Source organism: Trichomycterus rosablanca, chromosome 1 (assembly GCF_030014385.1).
Source record: "Trichomycterus rosablanca isolate fTriRos1 chromosome 1, fTriRos1.hap1, whole genome shotgun sequence".
NCBI lineage: Eukaryota > Metazoa > Chordata > Actinopteri > Siluriformes > Trichomycteridae > Trichomycterus > Trichomycterus rosablanca.
In genome coordinates this window covers 33430030-33449696 of record NC_085988.1, presented here as the reverse complement: position 1 = coordinate 33449696, position 19667 = coordinate 33430030, and the positions used below count along the sequence as shown (strand labels likewise).

Here is a 19667-nt window from a genome sequence, read left to right as displayed (position 1 = left end):
GTCAAATTCGAGCACAACCAAAATCAGGTCTACAGTTCATTTGCAAAGCAGCATTAAAGCCAAAGGCAATGTAAAGCTTATTTGACTATGGAAACTGACACCTGTTTTAACAGCTTTTATTTCAGGCAAATCCAGACCAATGTTGTTAACACAAGGTGATAGTTTGAGTTTCCTTTCCAACCTTTGTTCCATGTACTTTGTAATATTTGTAGTCAACTTAGCCTCTATGTTTAAATATTTTTATTTATATGGCCAAAGAAAAGACACCATGGTTAAAGAATGGTTTAAGAATTCATGCCACAAAGATAAATTATAGAACTTTGTATACCACCAAAATAATTCAACTTGACTGCTGTGTGTTTTATTTTGACCCTTCTGATAGAATTCAAAATTTTTTATATTCCTCGAATATAGTCATTAAAAATTTAATCTACTACACAGTGGCCCAGCTAGTAGAATAAGCTACATGGGTCCCAGGGACCTGGATTTCATTCTTGCATCTAAACACTGTCTGTGAGGGGTTTTATTTTTTTTTTCTCGAAACATTCATTTCAAGGCCGCTTAGGTGTCACAGCGGTAAAATACGCTAGCACACCAGAGCTGGGATTTCGAATACATTGTATCGAATCTCAGCTCTGCCATCTGGCTGGGCTGGGCGGCTATATGAACAACGCTTGGCTGTTGTTCATCCAGGGAGGGAGCCGGTAAGGGACCTCATAACTGATGCAATTACGACCTCTGCTGGCTGATTGATGGTGTCTGCACTCTCTGTGCACAAGGCTGATCGCATATGAACTCGCCTCGTGCAGGTGAAAAGATGCAGTCGGTTACTGCGAGGGGGCGTGTCAGTTCGGTCTACTAAATCGGGGCGGGGCTCAGCACCAGTAGAGAGGAAGCATAACGCAATTGGGTAAATAAAAATGGACGCGCTAAAAACCGAAAGAAAAAGGGAGAAAATGCATTAAAAAAACATTCATTTCAACTTCCATACACATGCAGAAGGTGGATTGGCTGCTTAAATTGCCCATAGGTATGAGTGAGTAAATGTGTAGATGTGTAATGCCCTGAGATGGATTGACACCCTGTCTAGAGTGCTATTGTACTGGGTTAAAAACACAAGCGCTTAAAGATGTGTACAAGGAGCATCCCGCAACAGGCCACATGCTGCTACCTTACTAATTAAGTTTGTTGCCTGGTGCCTATGGGAACTCCGTTACTTGGCAACACGAAACAGAAAGGGTGGGTGATCTAGATCAAAATATCCTGTATATCGGTGTATGTGCGCTGTTGTTCTCCTCACTTACAGCCTAACAGTAATATACTCTGTGCTAACAGTGCATTGGGGGAGATGAGAGTGGGAAAATTGGCTGAGCTTCAGTGAAGCCAAATTGACTCTTTAAAATCTTTGATGAAGTGGATGAAGACTGTTATAAGTCTGTCAATACTGACTGAACTGGATTACAGTTTATGGTTTTTACAGACTGTTTTAAGATATAAATAGAGAACTATAGTTGATCTAAAAACCTTTGTCCAGTCTGTTTAAGTGCATTCATATTTACCAACCTGATTGTATTATTTTTTGTAAATTTTCCTATCATGCATGTGTATGTTTACTCTGAATGTGTCTTAATTAAACAAACAAAAAAAGATTAAAAACTCTTGATTCAGTCAATAGGCACAGCCAAAACACTTTATTTCCAATGTGTTAACACAAATCTCCTTAAATTAGAGAACACTTGTGGTAAAATGATACAGTTAGTATGTCCTCACTCTTTGTGACAGACATTTTACTGATTTCATTTCATTTAGTGCCTTGACAGTTATATTTACCTTCACATGTACTCATCTGGCATACAGTTTATCCACTGTGACCTACTAGATCCTATGTTATCTGGTTTCTTTTTGATCTATAGTGTATTTATTTCCAAACTATCCTTATTTAGCTATAACATTAAATTATTTAAACATTAATATGTTTATTAATTTATTCTTCTTCATTAGCTGCACACTTTACATAAGGCAGGAATACATCCTGAACAGGATGACAATCCATTATACACTAAATTATTTAGTAACTCACTTACTCCTAAGGGCAGTTTAGAGCAGCCAGTCTACCTTTTTTATGTTTTGGGAGGTGGGAGAAAACTGCAGTACAGTAGACCCTTGACTTACGAATTTAATTGGTTCCGAAGGGCTGTTCTTAAGTCAAAATGTTTGTTAGTTAAACCTATTTTTCCCATAATAAATAATGTACATACAATTAATCCGTGCCAGACCTCCCAAACCACCCCCTTACCTAACCTTTCTAATGTCTTAAATGGTCTTTTTTGTTATAAATACAAGTATATTTTTCCTTAAATCTTAAATTATAGAATAGACATTACTGTAATAAACAATAATAAACAACAATACACAGTAGTACTGTACTGTACATAAACACATCACATTTCAGTACAGTACGTGTGCTGTATCATACACCATAATAACTTTCTTTTTTTATAAAATGCATCTACCACAAACAACAATAACTCTCATATTTCTCTATTATTTCCTTCTTTATTTCAATAGTGTTGTATTTTGTAGGTGTAATTGCACGAAAGAAAGAATACTTTACTCAGCGGACTTCCTTCTTCTCTCTCACTCACTGTCCTCTCTGTCTGATACACAGTGACAGCTAATGGCAGGAGTAATTATACAACAACAAATAGTAATAGATTTTTTCATTTTCTCACCACTGCGCTTTCTCTGCACCTTTTTTGAGAACATTTTAATCTAGAGTTTAACAAAATATAAAGAAAACACTGGAAAAACACTGTCTGCTGTCTGAATGTTCGCTCACTGTATATATATATAGAGAGAGAGAGACGGTCGGAGACAACTTGTTCGTAACGTCACATGTTTCAGGAATTTCAATTCGTAATCCAAAATTTGTTTGTACGTTAATTTAAAAAAGATCGTTCGTAACCCAAAATGTTCGTATTGTAAACCGTTTGTAACTCAAAGGTCTACTGTACATGGAAGTATCCCACTTCATGTTTATAGAGAAGTATAAATGATAATTGGTGACTGATATTTCATTGGTAATTTCCATTTAAAAATAAGTTTAAATAAAAATAAATAAAATTGTTAACTATGTAAATGTCGCTTGCTCTGGACAGTTAAACTCTAAATTGTAGCAGAACAAAACCAAAACCGCAGAAATTAATATACTTGCTGGTAGATGATTTGCTAACAAGGAAACCGTATTAAAATGAATAGTGGCTAAAGCAGAGCACTCTCACTAATTCTAACAATGCATTCATAGATTTATTTTGACCTTGTTAGTAAGCCAGCCTACAGAAACAGGCTGAGCAGTTGAGAGTTTGGGGCCTTGTTCAGTGGTCCACCAGTAAATGAGTTCTATTTTCCATTGGAATTAAATTCTCTCCAACACTAGTTTAAAAAACTACACAAGCAAGCTTTAAACCTTAACTGTTACACAAAAACAATACTGGACAGTGTGCCTTCTGGATTTGTATATATTCTGCCATCAAAAGCATCATTTTCTTCTTTATTGTTAGAAGTTAAGCAGTATTTACCTTTAATATACTGTATAAATTATGAATGTTTTGATTAAATAAGAACCTTCCTGGCTACCCAAAACTGAGTAATCTTTTTGTTCCAGTTGTCCTTGAATATCGTGCTGAATTCAAGGCCAAGTTATTGGTAATAAAGGATAATGTAGCAATACAGCTTTTTCTCTCATTTAGGTATTTCAAATAGCAATTGAAAATGCTTTGAATGCCTTCCAAGGCCAGGGATCTTTTCTGTCTGAAAGAGGTTACAAAGGGTGGTAGCCTGTCTACAGCTACTGGGTTCAGTTGCAGAAAATGAAAATGAAAAAGTCAGTTGAATGTTCTTTGAATTGACAGAAGAAACGTGTTTAGTGTTATTATCTTTTTAATTTTTCATCTATCATTAATACATTAGTATATAAATAAATCAGGTTTAAATGGGAGCCTTTCTATTTTTTATAAGTAGTAATTTTATTTCTATATTAATTATGTTGGGGTTTTGCAATAATAAATTTTTAAATCATTTTAACATTTTAACATTTATGCTATTACAGTTGTGACCTTGGATATTTTTCCAACAAATAAAAATTGTGTTATAATCTGTCCAATTTTCTAATACTTAAAGATTAGACATTAGAAAACAACATGGGCTGTAACATGAACTGTAACAAGAACTGTGGTGAGCACTCTGACAGTGGCCTGTGGAGGGACAAGACAACCACTTTTTTTTTGTATTGTTGGGGACCAATACTCAGATGCCACAGGACAAGAGGGCTATGACATCTGGGACAGACCAACAGAATTGCAGAAAAATGTAATACTGGTGATGAGGTACCAGTACCACACAGTGTGACACACAACTTGCATTGAACCCTTCTGTGTATGGAGCTATGTAGTTGCAGGCCAGTCTGTGTCCATGGTAAATCCAGTCCACCATAAAAAGCACCTACAATGAGAATGCAGACATCAGAACTGGACTTTGGAGCAATGGAAGAAGGTCAACTGTTCCGACAAATAATGTTTCAAGATCAAGTGAAAAGCTGGGAAGAGATTGCACTGTAGAAAAATCCACAATATGAGATAGGCAGGTCAGAGCTGTTTTGACATCACTTTGGCTGGGTGGTCATAATGTTTTGTATATATATTCTGCAGAGTAAGCAGAGTAAGTAAATTACACAAGAGTTGCACAGTGGTGGTGTACGTAAATCAGGGCTCTTCAATACTGGGCCTCCTCTTCTATTGTGTGAATTATTTCGTGATTGAGCTTGTCCCTGCACTCAAAGCCTATTAAGCCAGTGACTGCAGAGCCTCAGGGCTTTTTACACTTGGACCCTTATGACCTCTCTCCCTCATCCTGTTAAGCACCTCATGAATGTTTTATATTATTACACTACCCCAGGGCAAAATAAAATATTTTCTGTATAAAGATATAGGATACATGTTCTTTTTCTCCTTCAAATTGTCCCTGTTTGCTCTTTGTTTGTCCTGCTTCCCTCTAGCTCCCATTTTTGATAAGTTGTTGGTGTATAATGTGTTTTGCTGGGCCAGCTCTTTATTTTAAAGTGGCAGCTACATTGGAGGGTGAGAACAACAACTAGTGTATTTTGCCCTTTATAAAAGTTTAATCAGGTCTATCAGTGGCTGTTTGCACTAGTACAGGGAAGGAATTCATACAGTCATTGGTGGGTTTTTTGTATCTGACAGGGATAGAATTATTATGTATTTTATATAATCTGCATTATTATATAATGGTGTTTACTAAATGTATGAATTTTAAGTGCATTTTAAATGATGCCCTTGAATGCAAGGCAAGTATGCAACCACAGGGCATACAACCACCCTTGAATGCAACGGGGCATACAACCCCCCTTGAATGCAACGGGGCATACAACCACCCTTGAATGCAACGGGGCATACAACCCCCCTTGAATGCAACGGGGCATACAACCACCCTTGAATGCAACTGAGCATACAACCACCCTTGAATGCAACCACGAGGCAAGCCGTAGCCTAGTGGTTAAGGTACTGGACTAGTAATCAGAAGGTCGCTGGTTCAAGCCCCACTACTGCCAGGTTGCTGCTGTTGGGCCCTTGAGCAAGGCCCTTAACCCTCAATTGCTTAGACTGTATACTGTAATGTAAGTCGCTTTTGATAAAGGCGTCTGCTAAATGCCAAAAATGTAAATGTATGTTCTAGGGTAATGTAATTATATATTTAACAAAATGATTCAAAAAGAGTAAACTGTCATCTGCTAGTACTTTTTCCACAACATTCATTTATTTAGACACCTTCAATGGTGGCAGCCTAGCGTGATAGAGAGCTGCGTGCCTAAGTGCCTAAGTACCTGAGAGCCTAACCTGAAACTGTGTATTGGATTTGTGGCTGATGCAGGATGTGGAATGTATGCCGCTTTCAGCTTCAAGAGTAATGCAACATTTGATATAGACCAGTGACGTCTATGGTGGGGCACAATTAACTTTGTTTGGGCAGTATCTAACTTGTCTGTAAAACTACATTCAAATCTATTTGCTTAATGAATTCAAACAAATGCACCTCATCAATGGAGTCACAAATGCACATATTAACTTTTATTTAGACAGACAGATAGATAGATGGATAGATATGCTGCCACTTTTATTTCCTTTTATCTTTTGAATTTAGATAGATACGTAGATAGATAGATAGATAGATAGATAGATAGATAGATAGATAGATAGATAGATAGATGATAGACAGACAGACAGACAGACAGATATATATATATATAGACAGACAGATAGATAGACAGACAGATAGATAGATATGCTGCCACGTTTATTTCCTTTTATCTTTTGAAGATAGATAGACAGACAGACATACAGACAGACAATGACAGCATTTGATTTCACAAAACTGGTATATGACCTTGCTATAGAGCATCACATCCAGAGTTGTCAAGCAGTGTACGATCATTGTGGTCTTCAACTGTAGTAACACATCAAATGCAACATTTCAGTGCAGGGAAACCCAGTGCTATCTGTGCCTTGACCTACAGCCAAAATAACACGTTTTGTAATAATGCAAAACAGTTTGACCAGTGATGTTTATTGCTTGAAAAGAAAAGTTGCACAACGATCTTATATCTGGGCAAACTATTTGTAATATTGATATTGTCATGCACCGCTCCACAGCGACATATTGTGGTGCCAGGTCCCAGCGGCCCCTAATGTAAAGACGCGTTTATCTAATATGACAATCTGTAAAAGCAACCCCTACTTGTTTTTATTCATCCTTTTTTCATTATTGGATTATTAAATAATCATAGAAACTTGGCTTCTAACCAACCAGTAAACGCGACATATTGGCATTCTTTTTATTCACCCCATGGTTTATTGGATTGTAAGTGAGATTGCCATGACACCCAGCCTTGGAAATGTGCCTGAAGGAACCAGCTGGTGACAGAAAGCCAAAATTGGGGTGTGAAGAAGCAAGTGGAGGTGATGAAGGGAGAATAAAATGAATTTAGTAACTGACTGTCTGTGTGAACATTGAAAGCAGAAAGGGTTTTCTGTTCCAGATCTATGTTGTTTAGGGGGCAGGGGAGGGGTTCTGGCTAGGCAGTTTTTGTACAGGTAATATACAGGGGTTGGACAAAATAACTGAAACACCTGGTTTTAGACCACAATAATTTATTAGTATGGTGTAGGGCCTCCTTTTGCGGCCAATACAGCGTCAATTCGTCTTGGAAATGACATATACAAGTCCTGCACAGTGGTCAGAGGGATTTTAAGCCATTCTTCTTGCAGGATAGTGGCCAGGTCACTACGTGATGCTGGTGGAGGAAAACGTTTCCTGACTCGCTTCTCCAAAACACCCCAAAGTGGCTCAATAATATTTAGATCTGGTGACTGTGCAGGCCATGGGAGATGTTCAACTTCACTTTCATGTTCATCAAACCAATCTTTCACCAGTCTTGCTGTGTGTATTGGTGCATTGTCATCCTGATACACGGCACCGCCATTGGATGCACATGGTCCTCCAGAATGGTTCGGTAGTCTCGGTAGTCCTTGGCAGTGACGCGCCCATCTAGCACAAGTATTGGGCCAAGGGAATGCCATGATATGGCAGCCCAAACCATCACTGATCCACCCCCATGCTTCACTCTGGGCATGCAACAGTCTGGGTGGTACGCTTCTTTGGGGCTTCTCCACACCGTAACTCTCCCGGATGTGGGGAAAACAGTAAAGGTGGACTCATCAGAGAACAATACATGTTTCACATTGTCCACAGCCCAAGATTTGCGCTCCTTGCACCATTGAAACCGACGTTTGGCATTGGCACGAGTGACCAAAGGTTTGGCTATAGCAGCCCGGCCGTGTATATTGACCCTGTGGAGCTCCCGACGGACAGTTCTGGTGGAAACAGGAGAGTTGAGGTGCACATTTAATTCTGCCGTGATTTGGGCAGCCGTGGTTTTATGTTTTTTGGATACAATCCGGGTTAGCACCCGAACATCCCTTTCAGACAGCTTCCTCTTGCGTCCACAGTTAATCCTGTTGGATGTGGTTTGTCCTTCTTGGTGGTATGCTGACATTACCCTGGATATCGTGGCTCTTGATACATCACAAAGACTTGCTGTCTTGGTCACAGATGCACCAGCAAGACGTGCACCAACAATTTGTCCTCTTTTGAACTCTGGTATGTCACCCATAATGTTGTGTGCATTGCAATATTTTGAGCAAAACTGTGCTCTTACCCTGCTAATTGAACCTTCACACTCTGCTCTTACTGGTGCAATGTGCAATTAATGAAGATTGGCCACCAGACTGGTCCAATTTAGCCATGAAACCTCCCACACTAAAATGACAGGTGTTTCAGTTATTTTGTCCAACCCCTGTATATATATATATATATATATATATATATATATATAATAGTATATATATATATATACCGATCAGCCATAACATTAAAACCACCTCCTTGTTTCTACACTTACTATTTTTATCCACTTACAATGTAGACGCACTTTGTAGTTACACAATCACTGACTGTAGTACATCTGTTTCTCTGCATGCTTTGTTAGCCCCCTTTCATGTTATTCTTCAATGCTCAGGACTCTCCCAGGACCACCACAGAGCAGGTATTATTTGGGTGGTGGATCATTCTCAGCACTGCAGTGACACTGACATGGTGGTGGTGTGTTAGTGTGTGTTGTGCTGGTATGAGTGGATCAGACACAGCAGCACTGCTGGAGTTTTTAAATACTGTGTCCACTCACTGTCCACTCTATTAGACACTCCTACATAGTTGGTCTACTTTTCATCTATTGCTGCTGTTTGAGTTGGTCATCTTCTAGACCTTCAAAAGTGGTTACAGGACGCTGCCCACAGGGCACTGTTGGCTGGAAATTTTTGGTTGGTGAACTATTCTTAGTACAGCAGGGACAGTGAGGTGTTTAAAAACTCCAGCAGCGCTGCTGTGTCTTATCCGCTCATACCAGCACAAAACACACTAACACACCACCATTGTGTCAGTGTCACTGCAGTGCTGAGAATGATCCACCACCCAAGTAATGTCTCTTCTGTGGTGGTCCTGTGGGGGTCCTGACCATTGAAGAACAGGGTGAAAGCAAGCTAAGAAAGTATGTAGAGAAACAGATGGACTACAGTCAGTAATTGTAGAACTACAAAGTGCTTCTATATGGTAAGTGGAGCTGATAACTGATGTCTTATCAGTTTTTTAGTTTCAATAATTGAGTCTCAACAGCATTTGAAATGGCTAAACATAAACACTGATCTCTCACTTTCTCTAGATGCTGCACAATAAACATGTGATGGTTCGGGTCGGTGGGGGCTGGGAGACCTTCGAAAGTTACCTGCTAAAACACGACCCCTGTCGTATGCTTCAGATTTCTCGAGTGGAGGGGAAAATGTCACCCATCTCCCTCAAGTCTCCTACCATCAAGGATTTAACGCCTGATAGCTACCTGGTGGTGGCAGCCCACTACAGAAGCAAGAAGTGATAAATGAGGAATACAAGGGCAAGAATGAGCCATGAGGTTGAGCGCAATCCCTGAACTGTGTTACTGACATGTAAAGCACAGCTATTATCTTGCATTAGCTTTTCTAAAAATATGATGCTTGACCATTTGGTACCTAGTTACCTAGACTTGCAATCCAATTTTATTTAGCATTTCTTTTTGTCTTGCCTTTTTGTTTGTTTATACAAATATTTTGCTTTTTGTTTAAGAAGAATCTAAAAAAAAAAGTTCAGCAGTGCTGAAACAGGTTATTTGTAATGGGGCAGTTACTGGAATCAGTTACTTTTCACGTCTTACAAAACAATGCAATAACTCAATAACAATGCAGTCAGTTCTAGCCTGTGATTAAAATTTATATGTGTAATGTAATGTGATTTTGTCTAGATGCATTCTTTCTGATTAGTTATTATTTCTGTTTAACTATGATATACACTTGACAGATGTATAAACTTGAAGTAGCTTTAACATAATGAATAATATTGTCAGAACTTTTTAATGTATATATTTTGGATGTTATGTCATATGATTTCAGTACTACGCAAACTGGTTGTTCTTTGTACTTTGCTAACTATAACAGCAGGAAATTTTATTACTTGGGATGATTTTTCTTAATATACAGAATAATACATTTACATTTCCAGCATTTAGCAGACGCTTTTATCCAAAGCGACTTACACAATGAGCAATTTAGGGTTAAGGGCCTTGCTCAGGGACCCAACAGTGACAACTTAGTGGTGGCGGGGCTTGAACCGGCAACCTTCTGTTTACTAGTCCAGTACCTTAACCACTGAACTATCACTGCCCTGCATAATACTAATAATAAGAATAATAATGACTTTAGTTTGTGCAAAGACAATCAAATATAAGATGAGCCATTAACATCATTCAAATGTTATGCCTGATCTTTTTTCTGCAGTGTTTTATTCATTTTCTTGAATAAAATGGGCAAAAATGAATCCAGCATCTTTGTTCACCATCTGCACGTACGTTTAATTTCAGCTGTTACTTTACTGTGTTACTGCTTTATGGTGATACTGCTGGCTTGTGCAGTTACAATGTAAACAAATGCTAACAGGTCACATTCACCATTTTCTAATGACAAGCATTCTCATGTAGAAAAGTTCATGTTTAGTGCTGCCAAGAATGTTGCCACTTATTATTGTCATTTATCTTTTGATTTTGACTTATCTTTGATTTAAAAGACTTGATGCCATATTTTGTGCCAGAATTACATTAATCCAGTTAGCTGGTTAGCTTTCAGAGGCAGCATTTGGTTGTTTATGTGTACAAATTATTACATGTATAAAGTATTAAATGAGTTGGCTAATGGTAGGTACCAAGTGATTAAGAAAATGTAAACTCCAATTCAAACAAGTGACCAATACAAATAATTACTGATTATTAATAAACACAAAACTAAGAAAGCGTATAGGGGAACAACTGTTAGACGTTTAGTGCTGAAAATCTAGCTACTTACAGTACTCTTTTATGTTTGATGTTATGTGTTTTGTCTGATAAACATGACTTTATTCTAACAATTTGGTATCACTGATGTAAAAACTGTTTTTACATTGTTTTCTTACAACTGCTTCTGTAGTTTTTTAAGGGTCGCCACGGCGGAGAATTTGGGTCGGCATACCTTATTGCAGCCATATGCAGCCTGAAAGCAAACCTATCCTATAGAGACCTCTGCAAGCCTAGTTAAACATAGTAAATTTATATTTTAATACCCACATTAAAACTATGGATATAATTTCCATATCCATAGTTTTAGTCAGGGACTATACAAATAATCTTAAATTGAATGAAATAGTTTTTAACACATTTAATGCCACCTTAAATGTAATTTAAAACAATGTCTGTTTGACGATTTATACGTTTTCACTGGTGGCACGGTGGCTTAAGTGGGTAGCACTGTCACCTAACAGCAAAAAGGTCCTGGGTTCGAACCCCAGGTGGGGCGGTCCGGGTCCTTTCTGTGTGGAGTTTGCATGTTCTCCCCATGTCTGCGTGGGTTTCCTCTGGGTGCTCCGGTTTCCTCCAACGGTCCAAAGACATGCAAGTGAGGTAAATTGGAAATACTAAATTGTCCATGACTGTGTTCGATATAAACTTGTGAACTGATGAACTTTGTGTAATGAGTAAGTACCGTTTCCTGTCATGAATGTAACCAAAAAGTGTGAAACATGACATTAAAATCCTAATAAATAAACAAACAATACGTTTTCACTGTGTCCACATGTGTTTCCTCCCACCTGTCAAAAACAAGCACGTGCCCACATCATGTGTGTGATAGCAGTGTAATAAACTGTTTGCAGATAGTGACCTACCTAAAACATGCTTAGGGTTATGTAAGAATGAATAAATGACAGATAAAAAAGTTTTGATAACCCCTGAATTTACCATGTGTTTAATCTGATTTCAGTTATCATCACTAAAATAAATCAAGTCGTACTCTTTTTGTAGCACATTTTGTTTATTAACACATATCAATTAGACCAATAAAGAAATCAATATTTCTTAATAACCCATCAGTATCCCACTTCATTTTTAGATCATAACTAATAATTTAGCCTTCTGCACAAACCTGACAGGTATTATATTGCACTATAATCCTTCAACCAAAACACATCAAAAGATTACTCATATAAATAAATGAGGCAAGCAAAACGTGCCAAACAATTCACATCAAATAATTACAAAATGTGATAAAAATCTGTGTATTAGAATGAGATTCATCTGGATATTCATTTGTGCCACAACTCTATAATGCTGAATAAATATGAACCTTTTTTAAAATAGCACCTGGTGTGTGAGAGCGTTGAACTTTAGCATTGTATAGCTGTATAGCTATAGTGGCTGAAATGTATACGTCATGTCTCTTAGCTTGAATACATACAAATTAAATGCCACACATTACTGCCTTTGCTAGCTCATAATACCACTGGAGGCACATCTTTGCATAGTAAAGATGACAGGTACTGCTCAGAGCTTTATGAAGGCTGAAGTGACGTCTTTTGCAGAACGCTTGGCAAAAGGTCGAGTCAACAAGCTTAGCTTTATGAAAAGATTACAAAAGTAATGTAAAGAAACCTTCTCTTATCAGTGAATCAGTCTGCACATTGAGGCTGAGCTGCAGTGTTGGGAGTTGTTGCCAGTTGTTTTCTCTTCATTCTGCTTTAGCCAACCTGCCACTGGAATGAAAGAAAATCATGTATATCAAAAATCCAAAATGTTATAGCTAATGTAATATTTAACATGTGTTTCCAGACTTGATTTACCCTAAGCCCGCCGCCTCCAGAGGATGATGTGCTCATGGCCTGTTTTTCCATCTCCTCTTGTTTCTTTTTTTTCCTTTCCAATTCATCTGGGTTTTTGACACCCCTGTGTATGTTCTAGAAGCACAGAAACATTTGAAAATGCATCGCAAGAGACACAAAAGCGACCATATGAGCTTGGTAAGCGCCTTATTCCAAAACCTTGGACATTGTTATGGAGGGTTGGTTGGTTGGTCGGTCCACCTTTGCTTCTATAAAAGAATTCTGTTCTGGCAGAGCTTCACTGCTATCATTCAGTCACAAGAGCGTTACTGAGGTTGGCACTGTTGTTGGTTAATGTCACAGTGTTTCAGTTCATTTTCCAGCAAAGATCAGCCAAATAGGCATATGATTTCTTTCTAGACCTTGCTTTGTGGATGGGGGCACTGTCAAGCAGAAAAAAGAAGGGGGGCTTCCCTAATCTGTTGTAAAAAGACTGGAAGCAGACCATTATTTATGATACAACCGTATCATCTGGGTTTGAATCTCAGCAGTGCGACCAGCCGTCTACACAGACATGAAGACCTGAGATGGATCGAAACTCTGTGCAGAGTATTTATGCCTTGCACCCAAGGTTTACCAGTGGAAATAGACCTGCTGCGACCCTGACCAGAGTAAAGCAGTTGATGAGAATGAAATAGAATTAAACAGTGGAAGAAAGTGACTCAGTCTCAGCCAGTGACTTATCTGAAACATCACATTGAGTGTGCTGTGCTTGATAGAACCATGCTAAGCATGTAGGACAATATAGATAAAGAAAGTGAATATTAGTTTTGTGTGCAAGAAATATTTTAAAAAAGCAAGTGAAAATGCAATTATGTTATGACTTTATAAAACAACAGTGGATAAATCAATCTAGAACATTATCTTGTAAGATTTTAATCAGCCACTATCAGCTAAAACTGAGAGGAAGCACAGTGTCAAAATGAAAAGACAAAACACAGTCCTGTACTTACCGTACTGCTCTAGCAGTCTGATAGTGTGCTGATGAACATCTCTGAAGGGTTCAAAATGTATATGAGGGCCAAACAAAAATTAATCTCTTAAACTGTCTAAGAAAACTGTTACTGATGTCACTTGCAATCCATGCAAGCATAAAACATGGAAGGTAAAAATATGTGCAGTTTGGAAATTATTTTAATGAAATGTGTATGGAACTAGTGTAAAAATGACTGAATGTTTTTTTTTAATGTGACAGTAGCCAGCATGTTTAGTAAAAAAGTAGAAACAGTCAGAAAGTTAAACAACAACAAAAAAAACTTAGCAAGGGAGGCAAACCGACATTGTATGGATCATTAAATATTCTCTCTGCTGTTAACTAAAGATGTATCATTGGATTTGGATATCAGCTGATACCTCATACCTCCAGTATTCAAAAGAATTACATAATAGTTTGTGTCCTGTCTTTACTTAAGTGATATGTAACATGTTAACCTCACAAACATTCATTTGCATTAATTAAATTTGGTACACAGTATTTCAGGTCAACCCTTGTACAATAAGTATCAAAAAGTGGATCAATTGACTACTTTTGAAATACATGTAGAATATATCCATTACCTCCTTCTGTCTCTTTTCTGCAGCTTCTGCCAAATGTCGTCTTCTTGTTTCCTGCAAACAGACACAGTATGAACACTATAAATCAATACTATAGTTACAGTCTGAAGTGTGTAACTTATTTTTATTAGTGTGAAGGCCAAATTACATTGGACGACAGCCAATCAGAACTGATTTAGTTTTGTGGAAGGTAGGGAGAAGTAAGGAAGAGATCCAATCAGAACTACTTTAGCGTATGAGGAGAGGCGGGACAAGCCGATTAGCCATCCAATCAGTACTAATCTTTTGCAGTACCGCAGTAAGACCACACTCGCACATATTTGATCTAAACCAGAGCCGTAGATAGAGAGAGTTGCGACACTCCTTGATCTCGCCGCCACGCGGTCACGTGGTTCATGTAACCCTCCGATAGTTCCAAACAAACCCAGCACTGTCATGTTCTCATATGGGACAGGCAGCAGTAAATGAAATATTAAACAGTAAATAATAAACATTTGTACAATTTCTGGGTATTTTCACCTGCCTTTACATTTACTGCATCTGCTTTAATGTCAATTTGGTATATGAAGTGGAAGATTGATGTTTATAATGACTTAATAGGTCGTTCTTGTTAACACACAGTACATTATATTAGCATACATTACATAATGCGATATCATTAAGTAGTTTAAACAGTTTTTTATGTTTTGTTTTTTACATAAACTAATCTCCCTTCACTTTCCTGAGGATTCATAATAATAATCATTTTGGTTAAACACTAAGCCATGTGGCTGGATTCATAAGGTTTACCTGCACTAAATGAACAGGTTCATAAACACACTACCGCACCTTTAACATTATAGTGCATGTACATGACATAGCATTCATTCATCTATTTCATGAGTAAGTAATAATTTATTTCTACATGTAATACATGAATTAATTCATAATTAATATGCACTAGTTCATTTGTCTAATGTATGTGGTGGACAAGGTACACAAACCATGTAGCTGAGTTGAAGTAGAGATATCCAAGGTAAAATATTACTCCAGTAAAAGTAGTAGTAAAAGTAAAAATACCTCCACTAAAGTACTAAACTAAATTTACCTTCAAATGTACTTAAGTATGAAAGTAAAAGTATAATGATTTATTATGGCTCTGATGTTTTATTATCATTTCTGTAACAAGACTCTTGATTAATCAACTTTTAATTAATCAATTTTAGGTGAAAAGACTCGTGTCAATAATTTAGCTTAGCTGACTAAGCTAAATTCAGTTATATCTATTAATTAAGATAAACATGTAACATTTAGTGCTGAGCAAATGCTAAACAATAACAGTATTAAGTATATTAATGACATTAAATTCATTATTTTTTTTAAAACAAAGCAACAAACAGCTAAAAATGCTGGATAAGTAGTGGAAATGAATGAGGCTCTATGGGTTGTTTGGAACTATACAGAGCTCCACAACCCGGAAGCTGCACAGAAAATATGTCCCGCCCCCTTTCCAACGGTTCCCTATGGGAGTGTCGCCACTCTGTTCTCTCTACCGCTCTGATCTAAACCTGGGAAGAGCAGACTAGCCTGTGAACTGTCTTTACTCATGGAACTAGATTAACTCCACAATGTCAACAGGGAGAAAGAGGAGAGTCGATATATGGACACATTTCTCATTTGACGTCGTGAAAAACAAGACGATGTGTAAACCATGTGTGGCACTGCTGCTTTTACAGTACCCAGTTTTATAAAGAATGTAATATGCAATTTGTTATAAACAATGCATATATTTTTCAGGCAGAGCAGGCCTACTGGTCATTAATATTTTGTTATTGTTATGCTCAATAAGCAAGGTCAGTTAAATAAAGATGTTTGAAATAAGTTAAATCTGGTTTTGTGTGTATTGCACATTCAAACATTAATAATATTCCATAACTGATTAAAAATGTTTCACTTTGTGTAAGTGTATATAATTACTTAAATAATTCAAGGGAAGTGATAAAAAAGCATTTACATTTTACACCCTTTATATGTATTTTAGGGCGGCACGGTGGCTAAGTGGGTAACACTGTCGCCTCACAGCAAGAAGGTCCTGGGTTCGAACCCCAGGTGGGGCAGTCCGGAACCTTTCTGTGTGGAGTTTGCATGTTCTCCTCGTGTCTGCGTGAGTTTCCTCCGGGTGCTCCGGTTTCCTCCCACAGTCCAAAGACGTGCAAGTGAGGTGAATTGAAGACACTAAATTTGTCCATGACTGTGTTCGATATAAACTTGTGTAATGAGTAATTACCGTTCCTGTCATGAATGTAACCAATGTGTAAAAACATGACGTTAAAATCCTAATAAACAAACAAACATGTATTTCAGTCGACTGAATCGACTGTAGATTTAGTCGACTAAAGTCTTATGATAATTAGTCGACTAAAACTAGACTAAAACTAAAACAATTCAGATGACTAAATTACAACTAAAACTAAATGACATTTTAGTCAAAAGACTATGACTAAAACTAAATCAAAATTTGCTGTCAAAATTAACACTGGTGCCAACCTTCTTCTGATTAAAAATTATTAAAGCTACTGTGACCCTGGAAACACTCAAACACATTGTAAATTATGACCAAAATTTACATGACACTTTTTACCTTTTACCATGGACACCTGACCATGAGCTTGTTGGACATCCCATTTTAAAGACAAATGGTATTAAAATAAAGTGACCTCTATGTGATCTTTTAGCTATAACAACATTTATTCTTCTAAGAATGCTTCAGTCGAAAGAGCAATTCTATGGCTGGGCACTAATGTTGGTCAAGTAAGCCTCAACTGATGTTCCAGTTCATTTTAAAGTGGTCGTTGGGGCTGAGGTCAGGGTTCTGTGCCGGCCACTGGCGTTTCCTTAAAGCAGGTTTTTCTTCACAGACATCCTTGTCTACTTTACACACTAATAATGATTATCACTCAACTGAAATACACGACATTGCCAAAAGTATGCAGATACAGTACCCCTTTAAACAGTAGATTTAGCTGCTTGAGTGCATCAGTGTGGTGGGGTTGAGGTCAGGATATTTGATTTTATACATCTGTGAGCAAATGGGTGTAGCTAAAATATTTGACCCAGCAAACACACAACCACAACGCAACATTGTATTTAAGTTAAGAATTTATGCCAACATAACTAACGCATTACCTACCGATAGCCTCTCCTGCGTCAACTTTGTGTTCACCTGTCTGGAATGGAGTTTTTGTTTTCGAAGAGCATGTATTAAATGTAGGTGGACTGCTTTTTCTGTTGTTTCAAAATTTATTTTTGGGTAAGTCTAACCCTTTAAAATCGCTTGAAGCTTAATAAGTGCAACGGTATCATTTATAAGTTGTAATGTTCTTAGATAACAAAGAGATTTTACTAAAAGCTATAGGCTATGACATTTACCATTGTAGTTAACTACAGATTAGGGATGTAATGATGCACCAGAAGACAGTTAAAAATCGGTGCGCATGTGCTACGATTCGAATCGGTTATTCATTTAAGATGAATTGATATTCACTTTAAACAGCAGAGGGCACTGGCGCTATTCACCTTACCTGGTTGACGGCACTTCACATTTATGTGAGGATACTTTCTTTATTTGTATTTTTCATTTATTTATATAATGTTGGATTTGTTTTAAAATTTTATTTATTTTACACAATAAGCATTATTTGGCATAGTTGTACCTACCTCAGAAATAAAAGGGCATTCATTATTTAGATAATTAAAAGATAAGCACAAATATAGTATTTTATTTTATTTTAATAAGAGAAATAATAAAAGGAAACTTTGTCATAATTTGTCTTCAATTTCATTTTGTTTAAAAAAGAATCGGGGAAAAAATCGTATCGTGAACCCAGTATCGTAAATCGTATCGCATCGTGGGTAGAGTGTATCGATACATTCCTACTACAGATGCTAATTCACATAATATGGCATACAAAACATGACTTGTTCATTTATTTATCTGTAAATAATTTTACTTTTACTGTTTTAACATGACTGACAAATGAACTTGTAGATTATAAACATATAAACATATTAATATGAGCTGAAGTAGACTGGAACGTTGGGGGCATTGTTACTATATATGGTTGGTTACACGTTTTACAGACAACCTCGTGGCCACGTAGTTTGCTGGTTAACTTAGTAATAAGCAAGATTTAACACATTCTTTAAGCTACATAATGTACATAAAAATACATTGTTTGCATGCATGCTCTGCACAAAATATTAAATACCAAAAGTGGTCACTCCCTTAACTGTACGTTCCCTAGAAGTGTTAGTAAATTTTGACTTCAACCGTATAGATAAAAATGGATAAAGGGAGTTGCAGAGTGTAAAAATGACCTTTAACTATGAGCTAGATGTAAGAAAAATAAAGACATAAGAGCATGATGTACTTACAGGATCAGGAGTTTCTACCACATCGTCTGCTGCTCCACCCAAGCAGGGCAGACACATCCCCATAGTGAACACAACAAGTTATAACCAGCCAGCACACTTACTGACAGCACTCAGCTCAGTAACCTCCACTGTTTCCAACTACAACAACACTTACTACATAAACTGTAAAAAGCATGAAACAGCTTTTGTATGCTACAGCTAACTACACTAACCGCGAACTGAGGGTACTGGTCCCTAGCAATGTAAACACTCACAGGAGCTAACTCGCTAACTCTAATGCTAACACACTACTGTACTTCTAATCACAAAAGTTATTTTAATCTACATCAAACCTTGATTTTATACGATCTGACATCTGGTAAAAATGAACAGATTTATATTATATTATAAAAAAGACAGCAGATTTTTAAGCGAATAAAAGCTGCAAAATTCGTCAGTTGACAGGCTGGTGCACTGATAGTCCCGTTATGGATGTCGAAAAAAGAGCAGCTTTTCTGTGTAACCCAACACCGCCACATAGTGGTAAGGATGAGCAAATCATTCATTTAGTCATCCTCAGTACCTGAGAGGTTTTTTAGGGTCGCTGTGGGCCCGCAAGACCGAAATACAGGTCGTCAAGCCACCGCAGGACATCCCACACTCACATATTAGGACAATTTAGTCGTTAGATTAGAATGCTTTTGTTGCTTTTGTTTGACATATGCTGTATACACATCCTATTGCCAGAAAAGTTAGGACACTCACATAGAGGAATCAGTGATTTGTTAATTCTCTTGAATATGTAACTGATGAAAGTAGAAATA

The 19667-nt window shown here is 37.4% G+C and overlaps 2 protein-coding genes across 2 annotated transcripts in view; one reads left to right on the top strand and one right to left on the bottom strand.

The window, feature by feature from the left end:
- LOC134320527 (growth arrest-specific protein 2) overlaps positions 1-9597 on the top strand; it is a 32171-nt gene extending 22574 nt beyond the window's left edge. The window contains exon 8 of the mRNA XM_063001941.1: positions 9350-9597. Coding sequence (XP_062858011.1) covers positions 9350-9559 — 210 coding nt within the window. The 3' untranslated portion in view covers positions 9560-9597. The remainder of the gene's footprint in view (positions 1-9349) is intronic.
- A 2447-nt stretch (positions 9598-12044) lies between these two features.
- svip (small VCP interacting protein) lies at positions 12045-19303 on the bottom strand. Its single transcript, XM_063001932.1, has 4 exons — positions 18865-19303; positions 14455-14505; positions 12859-12972; positions 12045-12771 (listed from the first exon to the last, which is right to left on the bottom strand). Exons 1-4 carry the CDS (start codon positions 18925-18927, stop codon positions 12757-12759), a joined length of 243 nt encoding a protein of 80 aa, XP_062858002.1. The 5' UTR covers positions 18928-19303; the 3' UTR covers positions 12045-12756.
- Positions 19304-19667: the final 364 nt, after the last annotated feature.